This window comes from Typopeltis vanoorti, chromosome 19 (genome assembly GCF_054136105.1).
Source record: "Typopeltis vanoorti isolate ZY-2024b chromosome 19, IOZ_Tvanoo_1.0, whole genome shotgun sequence".
NCBI lineage: Eukaryota > Metazoa > Arthropoda > Arachnida > Uropygi > Thelyphonidae > Typopeltis > Typopeltis vanoorti.
Genome location: NC_143567.1, coordinates 1,022,462 through 1,046,858, shown reverse-complemented (window position 1 = coordinate 1,046,858; position 24,397 = coordinate 1,022,462). Strand labels below are relative to the sequence as shown.

The window sequence follows — 24,397 nt, the reverse complement described above, 5'->3', positions numbered from 1 at the left end:
CAATTTCCAAGCACTAATGATATCCCGGCCTTCCAATTCCTCCCTCCATGAAACTTCCCCAAGTTGACATCTAAAATTATTATAATCACCTGATTTATAATTCCATATATGTTCCCATCTCTTTGATACTCCTGCATGTCTATTCATCTTCCAAGTCAAAACCATATGGTCACTCTCTCCAACTGGTGGGAGAGATGTCATCTCAGTTATTATCAGCTTTTCTGATGCTATAACCAAATCCAAAACTCGTGAACCTCTTGTTCCCTCTGTTACATGTTGCCTAAGACATTTGTCCCTCAAGAATTCTAGAAATTCCATTCCTTTATTGTTACATTTGTTCAAGAGAAATCTCTTCACAGTGAGAAGGTTACCGCATGGTGTGCAGTTTCTGGCCATGGCATAATTGGACCATACTTCACTGAAAAGGGTATTGTAACCATGACTTTGAATAGCAGATGCTACATCGAGAATGTGTTGGTTCTGTTCACCCAGGGTTTGCACAGGATGTGTTGTGCAAAAAAACATTCCATTTCGTGCACTGGTATTCCAATAAGACAGAGCAACCTGTTACACATCACATGGTTCTAGAACATATTTATCAGAACACTTCCCAGGGAGGCTCATTTTGAGTTTCACATAACTGCCATACCCTTCACGTTCTCCTGATATCACATCACTTGATGCCTTTGTTTGGGGTATGTTGAAGGAATGGGTATTCCATTAAGACCTATCTTCAAGCCTTGGTAAATTAAGGGATAACATCACATGATATGTCCAGCAGATGTCCCAACCCTTGTTCTCCAAGATGACAGAGTACCGTTGCATGAGCTACGAAACCTATCTTGAAAGACAAGGTGCCTATTTCTAGCATGTAATCTGCTGTTTTTAATGCTTTTTTTGACGAAGTTTCCACTGATAGTTGTGGATGTATAGTAGTTACTCAGCACTGTTTTATTTATTTTTTTTTGTGTTATACTTTACCACATCTCTCTCTCTCTTTCTCTAAGGAGATCTACCATTCCTTATAGAATTAAAAGTAGTAAATTAACTTCTAACTTCTTAATACTTGAATGGCCATTCTAAAAAATGCATATCATGAGCTTAATAAAAGAGGTCTTTCACTCCCTGACTCACAATTAAATACAATTCTCAGATATAACAACAAATACTTTATCAAACAGACTGAACACAACATTCAGCTGAAAGTTTTGTAGTTTCACTTGTTCATATGAGAACTTTCTTTGTAGTACTTATTTTTATTGTTTTTACTCATTAATTTATTCAGCCTTATATCTAAAATTCCTTAGAATACAAAATTAAAAGGCCTCACTTAACTAATATACTTGCATATGCCACCTTTCAGTAAGCAAGTTTACTTAGTGCATCTTTTCCTCATTTTTCTGAAGTAGGTATAACAAATAATCACCCAGACAATAGGAATCCATTTAATTGAGCAGTTCCAAATACACTTCCAAAAAAGAAACTTTTCTGTAGATTCCATATTGCTCCTTGGAATATCACTTGCTTTTCACTAAGCATAAAATATACTCATGAATCTACAAAGATTTGATGCATTATGCTGTGCTTCATTATTAAGTTCAGAGTTCCACATCTGTGGCGAGTAATTAAAGATGCATATAAAAACTTTCCTGAGATTAGAGAACTTAACTTGGCTGTTTATTAGACCTTTCCAGCTCTACTTTCCTGCTTACCTACTCCTTTGGGAGAATGGTATCTGGGAGTAAGAAGGTTATTACAAGTGCAGTTCCACAGGGTTCAGTAGTAGAACCATTACGTAATCTTTATATCAATGATATTGTCATCAGCTCTATTACTATTAGTAATAGTGCTAATGTTTTGGCTCTTCTGCAAAATAGAAGTAATTTTGAAGAAGCTGAAAAGTTGGGCAAATAAATGGGAATATCAACTTAATGCAAACTGTTTAAATTAAGGATCTAGAGATAGGAATTTTCATACTCACTTGGTGGAGTAATACTGGAAGAAGTGGATGAAGAAAGGGATTATGGGGTGATTATAGACAAAAATATGAAGTTCAGAGGACACCAACAATGAGAAATAAAAAGGTTTCATTAGCCCAAATCTGGATTTCTGTGGTCACTGGGACTTGAATGGGATGAAGTAACTTTGGAGAGGGTACAGAGATGGATAACAAAATTGATACCATGACTGTACAATGCTGATTATGAATATAGAATGAGGACATGCAAGCAGAATGCAGAGTTTAAGCTGTTGAAGGGTTATTATTGGATTAACAGTGGGGAGTTTTTCATATGGCAGAATAAGGGGAAGGAATAAGGACAATGGGTGTTGTTGGAAGCTGCAAAATTAAGTAATGGGTAAAAGGGAAAAAAATTATTTTCGAGAATGGAATGCGATGCCTGAGAGGGCAGTGAAAGAGAGCAAAAGGTGGATGAGTTTATGGAGTAAACTCATCCATCTTTTGCTCTTTCATTATAGTTTGATAGACTTTCTATCTGCCTGTCCAGAGGCGTTAGGTAGCAGCCCTACCACTGGACCTACCCAGCGACAGATTAGTAACCTGCCCTGGGGAAATTCAAAATACTTTCAAGTTTCATGCAAAGAAAAGCCGGACGGACTGTCAGGGAAAAGACAAGTGGAGAGGGCTGGCTCCCACTGAAGAGACCTCAATAAAGGTCGAAACTAGTCTGGGTTGTGGCCCTTCCCTTAATGCATTAACATTAGGCATATCCGCAAGGAGATGTGTTTTGCATTATGGGAGACACTGAGATAGGAGTGTTGGTAGCTTGCTCCACCTTTGCAAGGAGTGCCCTGGTGTTGTACCACCTTACCCCAGTCCTGAAGATACTTTCAGGTGCAAACTTTGTTTGCTCACACTTGGATAAAGGATTAAACTAAATGTATTATAGCTTTACATTGATTTTTACAGAGGTCAAGTGCCATGAGAATGATATAAAAAATAACCGTGTTTGTCTCTGTATATTTTGTGCTAGATATTATTGTAAATAACCCTTTTGAAATTAACTGTATTTACTCCTTTAACAAGAATATTTTAGAATGTCAAAAACAAAGGCAATGTTTTGCCACCGGAACGTTGTGTAATAGCTCTCTGAGGGCATAAGAAAGGTTGTTTACGAATTTTGTGTGTAAGAGAAAGTGCTTACAAGCTCTGCGCAAAATCACCTCCAGAGTCGGTCTGAAAGGTTCAAACAACTTTCTGCTGGCCAGCAACAGAAGAAAACAAAGAGCGGGTTGAACTTAAAAGGAGATGAAAGAGTCATTCTGAATTCTTAGGGGGTTACAACCCTTCGTGCGAGGTCTCAGAGAAGGCGTAATAAAAAGGGACAGAGCCGAGCAATAGGGGCTTCCAGTCACCGAGAAGAGAGAGGGAACCCATTTGGCAGTCAAAAGAGAGAATTGGCGGCAGTTTCAGTTATTGAAGGCGGCAGTCTGAGCTATTGGAGATGGCAAGATAGAGGAGCCAGCCGTCCAGGTATTACAGCGAGCCCAAGCCAAAGGAGAAAAACTGATGCAAATATAAATACTCGAACCAGCTTCACTCGGAAGTTTTTCTTTTCACTGTGGGAGAACAACCTTTTGCCGGAGTTGTATGAGTACTGCAGGTCTCAGTCTGCTATTTTCCCGATGAGATACTGCTGATGCCAGACATTCCTGAAGGAAACTCGAGATCTGAGATGAAAGATTGCCATAGAACCTTTTGTGCAAGACTTTTGACTGAATGTGCGATACAGAGCCTTTGCAAGTTCTATACTTTTGTATAATTCCTCATAATATGTTATAGATGGACTATTAAGAATTAGTTTAATAGTATCCTTAAGAGAATCAATTGGCATGTTGGAAGTTGATATCAAATTTGTAAAAATAACTTAGCAGAGAGTTATCTAACCTCTTTTCGAGTAAACTAGAAGTTTAATAAGTTGAATTTGTAAGTAGAGAGTAAATAAGTTTTTGAGTTAAAGAGATTATTTAGTGTTGAAGTAAAAAGGTTCTAATTTTATGCTAAAGATTTTATAATGGCTAAAGAAAGCAATCTCCCTATTGTTTAATTCATGTATATTTCATATTAATGTAAATAAATGTGTTTTAATTATTTGTTAAAAGAGTACTGCCTGATTGTTTATTTTACAACTGCACTGTTCCTAAAAATATCGGACTTGTGAGCAGGAAACTAAGTGAGACAGCCGAAGTGTAAAGTTAAGTGCAAAATAGACCAGGACTGTTTGTGTAAAGTTTTACTGAAGGAATTTGTATTAGAGAGAGAGAGAGAGAAATCAACTGATCGTATTACTGAGTTTTATGCCAATTAAAAGATATTAGTGGCTCAGTCTTAAATAAAAAATAAATTTTCTAGTATCCATAGGCATAAAACTTGTAGTGCAAAAGGTAGATAAACATAGCACGAAATAATATAAGCAAGAAAGGTTACGAGAGAGAAAGTGCGCACTGCTAATTAGAATAATGGCATATATATAAATAACAACAAACAGCATAACCGTTTATAGTATGGTATGATGAAGTCATCTTGTCTCTGTAATTTATTTACTTTTTATACTAAAGCAAAAGCTGAGTCAAATAAATGAGATGGTTAAACTCTGATGCTGCTAGATCTTTGCATTTGACAGGCTGCTGCATAGAAATCTATTGTGTAAACTGGAGCAAATGGAGAGGAATATAAACTAACATAGATAAGAGGATGCCTGAACAAATATAACAAACAATAGCATATGGTGGGGCAGAATCAGAAAGTAAGTTATGACCAGTGTAATCTAGAGCAGAGTACTTAGACCACTGCTGTTTAGTCATACATTAATGACAACGGCGAGGAATAATTAGTTATTTACTGATGATGCTAAATTGAGAGCTGGAGATTTTTTGAGAATTTATTATTATTCCTGATACCTCCAAGGAGTCCGAAGACTCATCGCAGGAGTACACCTACAACTGTCTCTACATCTAACCTCTACTACAAATCATCTCCATCTACCGCCCACCTCCAACACAACTAGTAATTTTTGTCCATAAATTGCGTGTTCTAAAGGGCCAATTTGTATGTATGCGGGATGAAAAACCAGAGTTTCCAGGAGAAAAAACCCTGCTACCTCCGTATGAGATCAGCTAACTCACCTTCGATTGAAATCGACCAGATAAAGATTCCTCGCATTGCGACGAGAATCGAACTTAGGCCTATTCCAATCGAAGGGCGCAATGTACCATCGTTCTTCCAATTGCACTATGCAGGCGCTCAATAAAGCAGCTGTGGAGAGGGCCAACAAATATGTCACAGGTCTATGGAATGATCGTGATGAGAACAGACTGAAGGTTTGTAGGTTACAAAATCTGATTTATAAGTGAAAAAGATAGGATATGAAAGAGGCATCTAAATTACCGAGGCCATTATATGATAGTACCATTACATTACATAATACCATTATATGATAGATATTCGGAAAATTTTTATGACAGAGGAGGGAAGAGAATGAGAGATCACCCCAGGAAATTGAGTTAGAGTGCAGCTGGCAAGAAATTATTAATAAATGTTTTGCCTAGAGGGTGATAAACAAGTGGAATCGGTTAACAAAGCTAGTTAAAGTGAGTGTGCTAGCAGTGAGTAAGTATGACAGCCATTTTGTGAATAAATGGTTAGTAGCATGAGATGCCTTGATGATAATAAATTTAGTATATCTTAAAAATAAGATGTTTCTTGATAACTAAGTTACTTACCATGTTCCACACTTGGTGATGCCATCCACTTGGGATAAATATTATTTCTCCTGGCTCCTGTATCACCTCCATTCCAAACCCAAATGTATTTCTGAGTTTCTGTGATTTTGGATAACATTTCTCATCAGTGAGAACACGTGTGATATCATATGCTAGTTTGCCATTGAAATCTTTTAAATAATCCTCTATACCAGGAGGAAATATGTGCCACTTTTTTTTCCCACATACATTGGCAGACCAGCTGTATGAACCAAATACATCCACATGAAATGGAGTCCTGTTAAAAAATAACTGGTTTAAACATAAAAATATAACCAAATAAGAGAAATTCATTTTAGTACAGAAGGATCTGTTGGGAATTATGACTGAAGACACTGCATTAAGTCTGTAAACTGCATGTACACAGTTTTTCCATAAATATTGTTACAGCTTCTAAACACGATCACACTGCCCACAGAATTGCACGAGCCTAGTTCTGTTAGTGGCGCAGTCAACATTCAAGTGTTTATCAGTATAGAGAGAGAGAGTTGTCTAGGTGTACAGGTTAACATATGGTGGGGAGATCATGAAACAGCTTGTGAGAGCTGTGAGGGCATGCGAGATGAATGTTTTGTAGAGAACGATGTCGTGTACTAACTGAAGACCTGGGGATGAGAGCCTATTGTTGTTCTACTGGACACATCCTAACACCACAACTTATGTAGCAGAGGGTGATAAAATACTTTCTGGTAGTGACCAAACAACAGACACAATGATATCCTCTTCGCAGATGAGAAGATTCTCATTTCTATTGACGAGTCGTTTAAACATCAAAATGATTGGGTGTGTGTGATGGATAGTTGCACAGCACGTGCCATAGCACCCAGGATTCAGAGAAGTCACCACCCTACATCAATGATGTTTGGTAGGGATGATGTACCGGGGTGGGGGGGGGTATCCAAGTTGCATTTCTGCGAGAACCATCAAAGTGTATTAAGTATATGCTGGAACCTGTGGTATGAATAACACCTTGTTTTATGGTAGGCAGTGGACCTGCCAATAGGACTCAGCCCCTGCACACAAGGCGAGGACCACACAGCAGTGGTTGGAAGTTAATGTGCGAAACCACATACCACCTGCAAGAGTAGCCTTGCATTTTCTTGCAGAGTAGCTGAAAGAAATGACAACCCAGTCTCACCAGCCTCAAGGTCGATTTGGAGTGAGCAGTGGTTCCAATGGTTACTCAGCATGCCACTATCGATGTGTGGTCTCACAGACATCAGGCATGCATGAAGGCAATTGGCGACATTATGAACATCGAGTGTTGCCATATGCACATTATATAAGTGACTTGTATGTGCTGAAAGCTGTAAATGATTTACTGATAGATTAAAGGTTTATGCACTATTCAAGTTGTAACAGTATTTATGGTTAGACTAGGTATTTTCCAACCATTTTGTGATACTGAGAATATAGAATACACTTTTTAACGTTTTCAGGATAATAAAACTTTACATATAATACCAAAATTATTCTTCTAACCCAAAAATTTACATGAAACATCACTGAAAGAACTTTTATAGGTAGGGAAACATTTATTCCTCATTCTACTTTAAACTCTAATCTCTCGTCTGAAGCCCTAGTTCCCTCCTACCCCCCAAAACAGTATGCCAGGCTAGTCAAGAGAAGGATCAACATAAGGCAACTGCCTTGCAATGAACTGTGCATCTTTCTCATGTCTGAAACTAAAGCTTGAAATAGTTGCAGACAAATTATCAGCTGATTAAAAAATAATTTTGAAGGAATCAAAACACTGTTTAAAATTATTATTATTATTATTATTATTCAGGCCTCCAAGGAGTCAAAAGACTCATCGAGGGAGGTCCTTTCTAAGACATAAAGTCTGTCAAGACTCATCGAGGGGAAGTCCCCCCCTGAGAAACACAAAGTTTATCATACCACTCCTTAAACCCACTGACCGTTCTCGCTCCCACCACTTCATCAGGCAATGCATTCCACGGCTCAACCACCCTCCACACAAAGAAACCACTCCTTACCCTCTTGCTCAGAGTTTCCTTTCGTAACTTCCAGGGATGGCCTCTTGTCATCACTCCTTCCCGCTGATCAACCAAGCGAAAGAACTCCCCAGTGTCAACCCTGTAACCACCTCTCAACAGTTTAAAAGTCTCAATCATATCACCTCTCCTTCTTCTATCCACCAAACTCTGCAGTCCACATTCTCTCAGCCGATCCTCATAACTATCCTTGTACAGTCCTGAAACCATCTTTGTCATCCGTCTTTGTATCCTTTCCACAGTTAATTTATCCCCTTCAAATCCTGGGGACCAAATCTGAGAACAATAGTCCAAGTGTGGTCTGATCAGAGACTTATACAACAGAATGATAACCCTCTTATCTCTGCAGGTCAGTGTCCTTCTCATAATAGCAGCAATCCTCTGTGTTACCTTCACCACCTTTGCAATATGTCCCCTAAACTTCAGGTTTCTATCAATCATCAACCCCAGATCTCTTGTCTCCCCTACTTCCTCCAGTATAACTCCTCCTATAGAGTATGCAGCATCCCATCGATGTTTCCCAAACCTCAAGACCTTACATTTTGCTGCATTAAACTTACACCCCCATTCATTTGCCCATCTATCTAGCTTATTTAAATCCTCTTGCAGGGCTACCACATCTGCACTATTACTAATAATCCTTCCAAGCTTCGCATCATCCGCAAACAACTGAATATCCCCCTGCAATCCACTGGCTATGTCATTGATATAAAGGTTAAACAATATAGGTCCTAGTACTGAGCCCTGTGGGACCCCACTTGTAACCCTCTGCCTCCTGGAAACTGCTCCACCATACACAACTCTCTGATACCTATCAGACAGCCAATCCTGAATCCAGTTGACCAATCTGACATCCAGACCCATGTGCTGCAACTTAAATATCAGCTTATCATGTGGCACCCTGTCAAATGCCTTCGCCAAGTCTAAGAAAATTGCAGTATATGCCTTTCCCTCATCTAATGCTCTTGTAACTTTATTATAAAAGGCTAGCATATTGCTAAAACAAGAGCGTCCTTTCACAAATCCATGTTGATTCTCACAGATAACATTACCCTCATCTGCCCAATGCTGTACACGGTCCCTCACTACTTTCTCCAAGATCTTAACAACTACTGATGACACACAGACTGGCCTATAATTAGACACTTCCAGTCTGTTACCACCCTTATGCAATGGCACTATCTTACCTTCCTTCCATTCCCTGGCCACCTTTGCCAAAGCCAGACTTTCATTGAAAAGCCATGTTAAAGGTATTGTCAATTCCCTAGCACATTCTCTCAAAACTCGTGGCGAAATACCATCCAGTCCCACAGCTTTACTGACATCCAGAGTACTCAGTATCTGAAACACACTCTCCTCCTGTACCTCCAGACCTCGTACCAGTCCTATCCCTCTAGCATTAAAACTGACTCCTCTAGGATGAAATACTCCAATAAAGTGTTCATTGAACAATTCTACTATGTCCTCTGCATCAGTCACTCTATTCCCATTTTTATCCCACAATATCATTCTTCCACAGTCATTTCTCCTCCTACTGGCCACATAGCTAAAAAATTCCCTAGGATTTTCTTTGGATCTTAGGGCCAATCTCCTCTCATATTCCAGTTTCGCTTTCCTTACCACACGAGTCACTCTTCTGGCCTGTGTCTTATATTCCTCATGCATCTCTTCACCTGTCTCCTTATATCTCTTCCATAGCCTCTTTTTCGCATGCAATTCCTGTTTAATATTGTTTGTCATCCACTTTACTCCAAATTGCGCCCTCTTCTTCACTCGTGGTATACAACTTACCATTGCTGATAACAAATATTCTTTCACAATTTCCCACGCACTGGTGATATCCCGGCCTTCCAATTCCTCCCTCCATGAAACTTCCCGAAGTTGACGTCTAAGACTATTATAATCACCTGCCTTATAATTCCACATAAGTTCCCGTCTCTTTGATACTCCTGCATGTCTATTCATTTTCCAAGTCAAAACCATATGGTCACTCTCTCCAACTGGTGGGAGAGACGTCAACTCAGTTATTATCAACTCTTCTGATGCTATAACCAAATCCAAAATTTTTGAACCTCTTGTTCCCTCTGTTACATGTTGCCTAAGACATTTGTCCCTCAAGAATTCTAGAAATTCCATTCCCCTATTGTTACATGCATCTTCCTCTCTCCAATTTATACTACTGAAGTTAAAATCTCCCATAACAATCATTCTTCTTGCACTTGCCAAACTTAGCTGTCTAAACATCTCCTGGTCCCCATCCTCTGTGCTCCTGGGTCTGTAGCAACACCCCACTAAATAACCTGTCTTGCCTACCTCTACCTCACACCATACGCTCTCAAAATCATTTGTCTCACTACCTTCCAAATTCTCCACTCTTAGAGGACATAGGTCATCACTTATCATAAGCAGCACCCCACCACCACGCTTTCCCCTCCTATCCTGGCGAAAAATGCTATACCCAGCGACTTCTATTCCTGTTTTTATATCCCCTTCTGTCAACCACGTCTCAGTGATCGCAATAATTTTTGGCCAGGCTGATGCTATCTGCGCCACCAATTCCTCTCCCTTATTCCGGATACTCCTGGCATTAGTATACAGCATATAAATGCCATTGTTTCTATACCCAGCATTATCCCTTCTAGACTCCACTGGGCTCAGTCTTACCTGACATTGTCTCCCTTCTCCCAAGTATCCATTCCCACAAGAGGCCACCCCTGCTATCATCCTCCCTGGGACACACTGACTCGTTCAGAACAGCAATCTCTCCAGATGCCTACGTCCTTCCTCATTCAAATGCAAACGGTCTCTCGCAAACAACTCCTCTCTTTCCTCAAACGCACTCCAAGCATCTACATATACCAGTCCTCTCTTGTCACACATTCTCGCTATTATGCCATTCAATATCACCGCTCTTCTGCTCAGCTCATCATTATCATACCTAGGCAACACGCACACTATTTTTCCTCTCTCTGTCTTCTTCCGTACAGTCTCAAGCAAAAATCTCATATCTCTCGCTGCCCAACTTACATTACCACTCAAGTCATTCGTTCCTACCATCACAATCATCTCATCCACCCTTTCACTTCTCTTAATTGCCATAGCCACCCTTTCTATTGTTCCTCCTGGCAAACACTCCTCACGCATCCTATCCTGAACACCACGGATCATTGAGTCACCATACATTATACCTCTTACCATTCCATCGCTCCTATTGTTTCCATTCTCTCCTCTTCTTTCATTCCCATACCTCTCTCTTCTACTGTTTCCATTCTCTCCTCTTCTAGCACTCCCATACATCTCTCTCATTCCCTCTCTCCTACTGTTTCCACTTCTATTTTCTCCACTTCTAGCACTTCCATATCCCTCTCTCATTCTGTCTCTCCTACTACTGTTTCCATCTAGCACTCCCATACATCTCTCTCATTCCCTCTCTCCTACTGTTTCCACTTCTATTTTCTCCACTTCTAGCACTTCCATATCCCTCTCTCATTCTGTCTCTCCTACTACTGTTTCCATCCGCTCGTCTTCTAGCATTCCCATACCTCTCTCTCATTCCATCTCTCCTACCGTTTCCATTCTCTCCTCTTCTAGCACTTCCATATCTCTCTCTCATTCCGTCTCTCCTACTGTTTTCATCCTCTCGTCTGCTAGCATTCCCATACCTCTCTCTCATTCCTTCTCTTCTACTGTTTCCAATCTCTCCTCTTCTAGCACCCCCATACCTCTCACTCATACTCCTTAAATTCTCTCTCTCTCCTACTCTGATTCGCCTTGCATTCATCTCTTCCATTCTCCTAATCTTATCTTTCATACTTCTGCTCTCATTCACTAGACATTCCACCTCCTCTTTCAACTCATCTATCTCCCGCTGCAGGTCAGTCACTCTTAATCTAAATTCACTCTCCCAAACAAAACCATCTCCTAAACTTCCACAGTCACTCACACCTTCCACACTATCAACCATTATTTTCTCATTCTCTCCTATCATACTACTCGTCTTCCTACATTCATTCTCCGTTCCTGGAGCAACAAAGTCGGATATCGATATATCTAATGTACTTATTTCCTCCAACTGCCTGCATTTTGCGCACATACGCTCTCCACTCTCTTTAACAAACCACATATGTAATTCCTTAGAAGCATACATGCCGCAAGTACTGCATGCCACAAAGTCCCTTATGATATTGCTAATAATCGAGTTCTTAAATGGCGGAGGACTTGGCGTTACGCCACTTGCGACTGCTGCTGAATCCACCATCATTCCTTACTGCCGAGTAGCGTAATCCTTAATAATTATTCAATTAATAAATAAGAGGGGAAAAAAGTACAAACATCAGAACATTTAAGTACTAATATAATTAAATAAAATGAAATATAACTAAATACAAAGTAACTTAGCTTCGTTTTGTCTTCCACCGTTACGCGTTCGATTCTGACGGTACCAACATATTTAATATGTTATATATTATGTTATTCAATGTATGAAATACATTGTAGAAATACATATTCAATGTATGAAAAATTACCTTCCATTTATAATATATATTATATATTATAAATGGAAGGTAATTTTTCATACATTGAAATGGAAGCATTCTCATGGAATTCTGTTTCTGTCTCATTTGTAGCAAGATCATCAGTATCTAAAAATGAATCTCACTGTTCTTTGGATCTTGTTACTTTTCGTTCATTTCTTTGCATTGTTCATTTCAGTAAATATCTTCCTACCAATTCATGACTGATTTTTCACGGTATTAACAACACCACACACACTTTTATCATAAAGATGTTTTATGATAAATTTGTGATAAAAGTGTGTGTGGTGTTGTTAATGCTGTGAAAAATAAGTCATGAATAACCATCAACACCTAAGCTTATCTGTTAGATCTTCCTACCAACATGGGAAGGGCCCCTACCCAGACTAGTTTTGACGTTTATTGAGGTACTGTTAAAGTGCAGGGGTACCTCTCCAAAAACTCTGAGTGATCTACAAGACATTGTGCTGGAACCTATGGAATGGCTCCTCAATTTCCATGGATTACAAATTGTCCTTCCCCCCCTCTAGTTAAGAAATGAACAATTTTCTTTGCATTAAAAATCCCTTCAGTACCTTACATATTTCTATGATATCTCCTCTTTACTAGCTATTAACCAACTTCTGCAACTTGCAAACTCTCAATCTATCATCACAGGGAGAATTTCAGAGACCACTCAACTCCTTGATTACTCATCTGATCCTCTCCATCACTTCCTTATCCTCCAAGAAATTGGCCAGACCTGTGAGCAGAAATTCAGATGTAGCCATATTATAAAGCCTTATTAAATGGAATAATACCTTATCTCTGCATGCTAGTGTGCTCCTTAATAACCAATAATCCTACAAGCTACCTTAAATTAAAGATACCAAGAAATTACATATTTGGTTTAATTATTTATCCAAGTGCAAGCAAACAAAGTGTGTGCCTGAAGTATTTTCAGGACTCAGGTAACTCGTATATAGAAGCTGACTTCACATTACATGCCTTAGTATCCCATAATGCAAAGAACATATCATTGCAGATATGTATAATGCTATGCATTATGGGAAGAGTCACTACCGAGACCAGTTTCCACCTTTATTGTAGTCTCATCAGTGGGAGCCAGACTCAAAGGTGATACTAGGATTGAAGTAATTCAGAAGTCATATTTTCATATACGAGTAGCCAAAAGATGTCGCACTTTATTATTAAAATACTCTGGATTAGAGATAGTTTTTGGAAGTTTTCCCACTTGGTCATATTACAAATTAAAGATACCAAGAAATTATATACTTCGTTTATTCCTTTATCCAAGTGTAAGCAAACAAAGTTTGTGCTTGAAGTATTTTCAGGACTGGGGCACTTGTATATAGAAGCTAATGACTTCATATCACTTGTGTTAGTATTGCCTTAGTATCCAGAGTATTTTAATAAGGTGTGACATCTTTTGACTAGGAGTACAGTTCCATCAATGTGGTAGTATACAGCTTGCAATTTCATCATCTCAAAATGCATAATTCACGCTTTCTACATTAAATTAGAACAGTATTATCTTTTGCACATAATATCAGCTTAATAATTCATTCTGCAAGTTCTCAACATTACCTTGATTAACTATTATGCTACCCAAACAAATGAATATTTGGCTTCATTTCTGATATCATTTATGTACAAATTAAACAGTAATGGTCCAAGCATAGCTATGCAGCACACTACTATTTACTACTTTCTTATAGTTTCTGCTCCTCCTCTTTGAAATATGTTCATAAGACACTCTTGTAACCATATTACCAGTTTCATATCCAACTCCATTTGTTGTAATTTGTGGAAGAGTGGTCCATGTAGCATTATGTCAAATGCTTTTGCAAACAGGTATCATTGTATAGTACTTCATCCATATCCTTTTCTGCTTATTTATGAATTTTGTCTCTCACAAACTTTTCCAATACCATTATCATCACTCCCAAGGTACTGACTGGTGGTTTATAATTTGCTACAACAATCTTGAAGCTTCTTTATTCAATGGAAGTATTTTATTCTCATTCCACTCTGTTGGGACTTTACCAGAACTAAGGCTTAAGTGAAAATGCCCAGTCAGATGCAATGACAGTTTCTCAGATCATTCTTATAATTAGTGAGCTGATATTCTATCTTTCTTTTATTTAAATATAGCTTCCACCATGAATGGTTGTAAATCTTTAGTACATTAGTACTATGGAGGGCATAACAAAAGAACAGTGAGATTTCCTTTGGTTTACTCAGCTAATTTCTCCTCATAAACTGATTTTGCCTTCTTTTCATGAGGATAGAAGTACTGTGCTGGATACCTTTCTTGCCTATACCTTGTGTTGCCGATCACCTTTCTCCTTACATACCTTTCGCAACATTTTTTTGTTTTTGCAGCTCCTGCTTAATGATACTCTTATTTATCTACCTCCTACCTAATTTAATCTTCTGACCTGGCCACACAGTCTGATACTGCTTCCTTCAGAAACTCCATGCACTGCTACTATAATTTCCTTGGAGATTCTTAAGCCATGGAATTGTTTCAAGTTGTTTTCTATGTGTGTTATAATCACCCAGCCTTTAGTTTCACATATCTCTTCTCAAATGAAAATTCTGCATGTTTAGTAACGTTCTAAGTCAAGACCGCATGGTCACTCTCTCCCATTTGGGTGAAGTGACCATGCAGTCTCGACCTTTCACCCTATTATTATTATACCCTCCACAGAGTTGGCAGACTCATTATGGGAGGTTCATTCAACTGACAACATATCTATCATACTGAACCTTAAAATCCTTAATACTCCCCCATTAAAAACATATTCCAGTGATCCATTCCATTCACTGACAAATCTCCATGTAAAAAAAAAAAAAAAAAATCTATTCTTCACATCCCTCTTCACTACACTCTTACATAACTTCCAGGGATGGCCTTTGGTTCTTCCACTTTCGCTTTTGACTCTTTTTACAATCCTCTCTGGATTAATATGATAAAATCCCCTCACTAACTTAAACATCTCTATCATATCACCTCTTTTCCTCCTAACAACCAAACTCTGCAATCCACATTTCTTCAATCTCTCTCCATAGCCAACATTCCATAGTCCTGATACTGTCTTAGGTACTCTTCTCTGGATCTTCTCCAAAGTTTCTACATAACACTGAAAACCAGGTGACCAAATCTGAGCACAACAGTTCAAGTGTGGTCTGATCAGTGGCACAACCACCTCCTTATCTTTATATGTTAGAGTATGTCTTATCATAGCGGCAATATGATGTGCGATCTTTGCAACACTTGCAATATGCCATCTAAACTTCAGTCTATTATCAACCATCACTCCCAAATCTTGAAACTTATCCACTTCCTGTAGTACAGTACCATCAATATAGTAGAAAGCCTTATATTTCTGCACTCCAAAATACAACACTTTGCACTTATTAATATTAAAACTAAAACCTCACTCCTTTGTCAAAGTCAAAAGTCTATTCAAATCTTCATGAAGGGAATTAACATCAGCAGTGCTACTTATAATTCTCCCCAACTTCGCATCATCAGCAAACAACTGAAGATATCTAATCAGTCCACATGAACTGAACAGAACCCTGGGGCATACCACTGGTCACCCTCCTTTTTTGAGACACTGCTCCATCATACAACATGCTATCTATTCCCATCCTCTGTAGCTTGTACATCAACTTATCATGTGGTAATCTAGCAAATGCTTTTACAAAGTTCAAGAATATCAGTGTATACAATTACCTCTCATCTAACACACATCACCTTATCATAAAATGCAAGTAAATTACTAAAACAAAACCTACCCTTCACAAATCCATGCTGACCATTATAAAGAATACTATGTCCATCAACCCAATCTTGTATCCTATTCATAACCAATCTCTCCAACAACAGATATACAGACTGGTCTATAATTGGAAGCTCCTGTCCTAAAACCATGGTTTGCAGAATGGTACTAATTTGCCTTCTTTCCACTCCTTAGGAACCTTACCTTAAGTAAGCAACTCAAAATATAAGGATAAAGATTGTACCTCAACTAAATGGAAGATTACATTTGGTAGGATATCTCCTTCAAGTTGGGTATATAAAAATAATATGAAAATAACTAATGAAATTTTATGATTTATCTGATAACTTTTAACAACTGCCTGACTTGACATCATAACTATCACCAAACTATCATATAAAACAGCATTTTTTTTCATACATTTCAAAGCATGTAAAAATCCACCGTTTTGTCATATTACTACTTACCATGATCCTTTGGGACCCATATAGACAAACTGATAATCATCAGAAACATCTGTTCGTTGTTTCCAAAATTCATTTAACCAATCTGAAGTGAAGAATTTTGGTGTTTCATATGCCAAATAATGTGGAAAATCTCTACAGAATTGAAAATAACCATGAATTATAATTAAAGGCTGCAATTCATCATTAAAAGGATAAATATTTCAAGAGAATAATGTAGAAATCAAGTCTTCATTTATTTAGAAATTAGACCTAAATCTACTAGATTTATAAGTATTTTCTTTATCCTCATTTTTTTTTCTTCCTATTCATCTTTACTCATGAAACTTATTAGGGATGGAGCATTCTGTGATAAGGCAGTGTTGATAAAGCTTTAAAGATCAGAGTGTAAATATTTTACACTCTGTATTTTTTCAACATTCAACTCACAGTCATATTTTCAGTACTTTTTTATTTTTAAGCCATTTGAAATAAGCCATTCTTCCACAGTAGGATGAATTACATGAAAGTGAGAGTGGAGAGAGGATGTGTTTCATGGCAATTGCATGAAATGCAATGTGTCAAAAGCAAGAAAAAAGAGCGGTGGATGCTAATGATGAAAGCAACGAGGAAGAGAAATAACAAACATATGTAGGATCGTTCACATGACAACATGTCCAGACAGTTCATCGTGGGAAAATTCATCGCTGGAAATTTAATCGTGGGGAAATCGCACGAAAATTCATCATGTATATATGTGAAAAAAATTTATGTATAAAGTTATTCATATCCTCTCTTACTACAGGCTCTGTAGATGGAATATTAATTGTTACAGAACTGGGAAAGGATGGTGAGGGAGAAAGAGCGCCATATTTAAGAATATTTAGGGAGAATAGTTATATCCAACTAACTGCTGATTGTTGTAAGATTTCTGACAATAATCAGCAGTTGTAATAATTGAGACATTTTTAGGGGGATAAAAGAACACTGTAAATGATGTCATACATGAAAAGATAACATGAAATCTATTAGTGAAAATTAAAATTATTTGAACTGTTTGTTATCTGCTAAAACAGGTATTGTGCACCTAGAAGGCATGAATGTCGTGATTTCTGTTTTTATTTTATTCCTTCAAAAATTGTACTATTAGCCACTTCGATGGAGCAATTATTATTCTATTGTTATTAAAACAACTTAAAATTTTATCTTCAAGAGGACTGGAATCAGTACAACCAGGCATCTCTCTATCAATATTTGTAGTCCTGAAAAGGACTGATTTGATGATCATGAAAAGGAACACTTTTCATTTCATACTATTCGACATTGAGCAGTATGGAAAAAAAAATATGAAACAAGAAAGGTGAATGCACAGCCACAAAGTTTTCAAAATAAAAAATTATGGGCAACTCCTCTTAAGTAGTCAAGAGTTTCACGATTTTCATAATCACTAACGATGAGCTGAAGTCTTTTTGCAGTATCTTGATAGCGTTTCTTACCAGAATGAGGTTGAGTGCCAGCTATATATTGCTCTATTTTCCCCTCATTAAAATGTTGCTCATCCTTCAAAGTTTATAGAAATTTCCATATTGTCGAATGAGTTCGCTGAACGCACGATGCCACCCTTCGCATGAGTTGTTTGTCCAGTGGCGGCTCGTGGCTTGAAATTGTGAGGGTGCTGCAACTTTCGAAATATACATATACACTGTTAGTATAGTGTATATGTGTTTAGATAAAATATCAAAATTATGGTAAAATTTAAAAAAAAATTAAACATGAAAAAATATCACTTATTATCGATAAAATTATACAGTTTGGCATAATTCAAAATTGCTTAAAAATAAAATTCATTCCTTTAATTGTAATGTCCAAATATTTAAAGAGATGGAGCGAACACGATAAGCATTATGAACACTACTACTTGCCGGCCTGGTTGGCCGAGTGGTTACCATATCCGTTCTCCAGCCAAAAGGCTCCGGGTTAGGCCGCCGTGGGCATGGATGTTTGTGATTGTCTGGGAAAGCACCAGTAGTGGTAGTCAGCGGTAGATGGCATTGGTGTTAGATGATGAAAGTTGGTGGAGTAGCGAGAAAAGAGTTGTAGAGTTCATGCTCTCCCTCAATGAGTCTTTGGACTCCTTGGAGGTGTGATATAATAATAATAATTGCATATAAACAACAGTGGAACTGTGCAACGGACAGTGCTGCATTATGCTAATAGCAATATGACGCTGTGGTAAACACAGTGCTGCTAGTGTCCTTCACCCTCCTAAGTGCTACAAAATGGATTTTTATTATTTTTTATACAAAATAAGAGAATTGTATATGATTGTTGATGATAAAATTAAATATTACAAGCAAATATAAATAAATTAATATATTTATATATCGAGAAAAATTAGCGGTGCTGCAGTTCTGCAGTGCCAATGCACGAGCTGCCCCTGTGTTTGTCTTTGGTAACCCTTCCAGAGCAGCATGGTAACAATTCCATAAGGCATGGGAAAAGTGAGGTGGATGACAATGTGATTGACTATCAGGTTTGCCAATCCAGGCATCTTCTACGTAGTGCAGAACAGACTGAGCTTCAGCAGGATAGTCATTATTTTCATATAACTTCAAAAGCACATACAACACTTGTAGATGGCACAAAAGAAATTGCTGATATCAAGTGCATTTTTATTGCAAATTCGGAATCAGTTTCATATCGTTGTTGAAGACCATTTACTTGAATGTTTCAAAATATACACACGGAAAATTGAAAAAAGCAACCTTTTTGCTGACTAATTGGAAACGCTTCACGGAACGCATTTATTGAAGCCACTTCAAAATCTTTCATGATTAAATTTGGCGACAAATTTGTTTACAAAGTTTTTAACATGTTTATAACTCTACAGTATGTATCTTCATTTCTTCGAGGCATCAATGCATAAACAGCAGGAATCACGTTATCATTTATAATGCCATGAATTGTGTACAGCTGCTCAAAAAGACGTGGAGTAATTTTAAAATTGCATCTACATACTATGTTGTTGATAGCGACAATAACTGTAGATTTCGTTTAGTAGAAAATATCAGCAATCTGTTGCAGCCATCGTTGCTGTCATGCAAAAGGAACTCTTCATTTCCATAGGTGATTTTATATATAGGCAGAATAATTAAATTACTTAATGAATTGGGATTTGGTGGTACCTGTCTGCTTGATTTCAGTTCTTCGAATAGACCTCTTTACAGAGGCATTGCTCGGAATTTGGCCAATGATGGCAGGAGATATTTTTGTGTATGCTGCCGTGATAATTCGATGAGTCCCATTGCTAGCTGTACGAGCTCGATCTTTAAGCTTATTAAGTAGCTTCGCTGCTTCAACCCGTGCCATGTTACCAGCATGATTATGTTGGTTAATTCGTTTGAAAATGTTGTCGCCAGCTGTATGAATACACACATGACAATGCATTTTTTGAAACTGATCACATTTCCAAAATATTTTTTCTTCATTTACTGTTTTTTATAAATAAATGACCATTATCGCTCATGCAATAATTGTAATTAATTTATAAACTGGTTCTTAAACTTCGAACTTTTAAATACTTACGAAAAGAAAAAAATGTCGGAGATCGGACTTCTGAGAACACGACGTAAAACTGTTTAATTTGGAATTTCCAGTGCAGAACTTAACTTTCAAATATGTAAGCAGGAATATATTCACAGTAGCAGCTCCAACATAGTAGTGAAACAGCAACTTTTATACTCTGGGAACCAGTGGTTAAATTCAGCCAGGGCTCTCCAGGTCCTGGCCCCAGAACTTTTTTATGCACCGGACCCATAATTTTTTTCTGTTTTGTGACTTTTCTCACTTTATAGTAATGCCTAACGCGAAACAGACAGTTATGACAGGTTATTAAGAAGTGCATATGATTGGTGAGGTATTAATAAAAGATCGCATGTTCGCAAGATAAAAGCAAGGCTCCAGTTGAGTTGAAATGCTAACTCTCTTCAACTGAATTCCATATGTGAAACCGCCATAACAACATTCACTATATATATATTACTTATTACTTACATCCGTGGCACCTCGGAAAAAATTAACAAAATCTTAAACATGACCTAACCTGTTACAGGCCTTACAGAAAATTGGCATCCCTTATCCGCTCCACTAAAAACCAACCACTTCCCCTAGACCTACTTGGTGTATACCAGGTCCCTTGCAGTTGTAAACTGTCTTACTCTGGCCAAACGGGCAGGACAGCGAATATCAGAATTTCTGAACACAAAGACTACATCCGTTTTCACAAGTACAGCCATTCTGGTCTTGCAGACCATGCTCTGAATACACACCACAGAATACGGTGGAAGAAAGCTACAGTAATACACCGTAGCAAATACAAATTCGAAAGACTATTTATGGAATCAGCCTCAGCCCAAAGAAACTCTCCAAACCTCAACAAATTTGGTTGCATGCGACTGCCCCAAATTTGGGAGGCTTACATCAGCAGACCTTCAGCCCAACGGCCAAGAACACCTACTTGGTCCACTAGAGGGTACCATTAGGACTTTTAGGAGAACAATAGCTTCATCTCTTCATTCTCAGTTGTATTGCCTACGTGCACGTGCCTTTTTTTGTAAGTTCCTTTTGAAGATGGCAACATGACATTGCCGAAATATTTATTAAAGTGTAATTTAATTTATATTCATAGCTATGTTGTTCAATTCCTTAAGTGATTTAGTAATGCATAACCAACGTATAAGCCTGTCTACGAGAATCAACTATATATTTCTTAGTTTTAACATGTTCAGTTGAATTTCAATGCTGCTTTGCGAACTCACACAAATCTAATTAATAACAATAGCTATACTATGTTTGCCATATGGTTTTGCTCGAGTCTATACAGCATAGTTTCTGTATGAGTGGACATGTGATTCATTCATTATTGTTGTTTTTATCCAAGTTGTCTCTAATTACACTATTTGTTGAGAAATATATTACACAGACTACTCATACCTTATTCACTGACAATAAAAGTAATTGTTTTTCTTGCCTCCACAATATAGTGGCTATTGGGGAAGGCGTGTTGATTACTGCAGGGAGTAAAATCAGGCATGGTGCGAGTTATATTCAAGTAAGTACGGTATTTCAACTATTATTATTATTATTATTATTAGTGACACCTCTAAGGACATCGCAGGAGGACACCTACTGTACAACTCTTCGTCTCCACTACTACCCAGAACCTATATTACCAATCACCTACATCTACGCCGTCTACTGCCCACAATCACCATCACCACTGCTAGAATTTTTTGTCTGTAAATTGCGTGTGTTCTGAAGGGCTGATTTGTCTGTATGCGGGATAAAAAACCCTGCTACCACCGTATGAGATCAGCTAACTCACCTTCAATTGAAAAAGTCCATATAAAGATTCTTCCCATCATGACAAGAATCAAACTTAGGCCTTTTCCAATCGAAGGATGCAATGCACCGTCGTTCTTCCAATTGCACTATGGAGCCTATGGATAAGTACATTGGTATCTTCTTTAACCCTGCAGAAGTTGCGATCGAAAAAATTGTAGCTTATGTCACATGCATCCGAGAGAGACATTCATTACTAGTATGTGCTGAAATGTGATAAAACTATATTAAAAATACACTACAAATATAATACATGATGGTTAATTTATTTTCAGATACAATCTAGAAATTATTGAAAAAAAAAAGAAACAAATAAAAAAAAAAAACTAAACCAATACTATACTGACATCGGAGTTCATGGTATCTTTCAGATACAATTTATTATCAAATATCACACCTTTACATAACACGTGTTAAACCAAACTGAATTCAATTTTCTAGTGAATAACGCTTTCAGCGAATTTTACCTGCAATGAATTTTCCTCCGCGATGATTTTTCCTTTTGATGAATTTTTCCCCGTGATCAATTTTCGTGTGATGAATTGTCCATGAATCAATGACAAAATGCGAGTCTGAGCAAATTGAAAAGCAACTGACATGTGATTCGGCAAGGAAGAGAATGAAAGGAAAAGTGAATGGGAAGGATATAAAAGAGTGAAAAACTGGAAATAAGGAGAGTATTGCGAGATGAAATAAGGAGAGCCTCTTGTGGGAACGGATACTTGGGAGAAGGGAGACGATGTCAGGTAACACTGAGCCCAGTGGAGTCTAGAAGGGATAATGCTGGGTATAGAAACAATGGCATTTATATGCCGCATTGATTGGAGTGAGGAAAGGACACACGGGAGGAAGGAACTGGATTTTATGCGGTTATTAAGGGATAACTATCTGCGACAGCATGTAATGGAAAATACTAGGGGTCAGAGAGTGCTTGACCTAGTAATTACATCTGAGGATTTGGCTGTAACAAATATGACCACATTGCCACCAATTGGTGAGAGTGATCATAGGGTCTTGACTTGGGAGGTGAATAGAGGTGTGGAATTTTCAATTAAGACAGGGTACATGTGGAATTATCGGGCTGGAAAGTATGACAAGATTAGGAGTTTGATTGGTTCAGTGCCATGGCATGTACAACTGCAAGGACTAGAAGTTGATAGTGCATGGGAGGTAGTTAAGAAGTGCTTGCATGAAGCAATGGCTGACTGTATACCTAGAGTCCGAATAATAAATCAAGTAGGGGTTAAATGGATGAATAACACCATTAAGCTTGAGTTGCAAAAAAAGAAACAACTATGGAGGGAATTTAAGGAGAAGGGTGACCGACAGGCACATGAACGGTATAAAGCGCAGGCCAGAAGGGTGACAAGTGTGGTAAGAAAAGCAAAAAAGGATTACGAAAGAACATTGGCCATGCAGGCTAAAGAGAATCCTAAACAGTTTTTTAGATATGTAGCAAGTAAAAGGAAAAATGTACATGGCAGATTGATTTTAAAGAATGCCGATGGTAGGGAGGTAACTGAATCAGTTGAGATAGTTGAGTTACTGAGTGAGCACTTTGCAAAAGTATATCATCCAGGTGGTGACATTGCAGAAACGAATAAACCAGTAGATTATACGGGAATTGTGGTTAATGAAGTGGAGGTGAGTAGTCTATTGCATAACCTCAATGTCAATACATCTGTGGGATTGGATGGTATACCAGCTCGTGTTGTACGAGAAGCAGCTAAAGAATTGTCAGTACCCTTGACCATTTTGTTTAATTTGAGTCTCGGGTCTGGGTTAGTCCCGAGCGGGTGGAAAGAGGGGAAAATAGTTCCACTGCATAAAGGTGGTTCCAGGACTGCTGTTGTGAATTACCGACCGATTAGCATATCAGGAATCATTGTCAAGGTCTTAGAGAAAATAGTCAAGAGGAAAATACAAGATTGGATAGAAGAAAATTGGATACTGTATCGGGGACAGCATGGTTTTGTGAAGGGTAGGTGATGCCTCAGTAACTTGCTCACGTATTATAACACAGCGACGGCTGAACTGGATAAGGGTAATGGGTTTACGGTGATTCTACTGGACCTTGCCAAGGCCTTTGACAGGATTCCACATGGAATTCTAATCAGTAAATTGCAGCATATGGGAATGGACATAGGGTTGGTGAGATGGATAGGAGGGTGGTTGACGGAGAGATATCAGAGGGTGGTTTACTCGGGAGTAGAGTCCACAAGACGGCCTGTGACTAGCGGTGTGCCACAAGGATCTGTTCTTGGACCACTGCTGTTTAATTTGTTCATAAATGATATAGAAAATGATCTGAGAGGAACAGTTCATTTGTTTGCGGATGATGCGAAGTTGGGTAGGGCAATAGTGAATGCAGATGACGTCAAAATTTTGCAGGATGATTTGGATAGATTGGAGGTCTGGGCTAAGGAGAATGG

The 24,397-nt window shown here is 38.1% G+C and overlaps 1 protein-coding gene across 1 annotated transcript in view; it reads right to left on the bottom strand.

Moving 5' to 3' along the window:
- JMJD4 (jumonji domain containing 4) overlaps positions 1 to 24,397 on the bottom strand; it is a 107,106-nt gene that overhangs the window by 27,170 nt on the left and 55,539 nt on the right. The window contains exons 3-4 of the mRNA XM_090408799.1: positions 16,590 to 16,721; positions 5,743 to 6,019 (exon numbers count right to left, since the gene is read on the bottom strand). Of these exons, the coding sequence (XP_090264925.1) occupies positions 5,743 to 6,019; positions 16,590 to 16,721 (409 nt within the window). The remainder of the gene's footprint in view (positions 1 to 5,742; positions 6,020 to 16,589; positions 16,722 to 24,397) is intronic.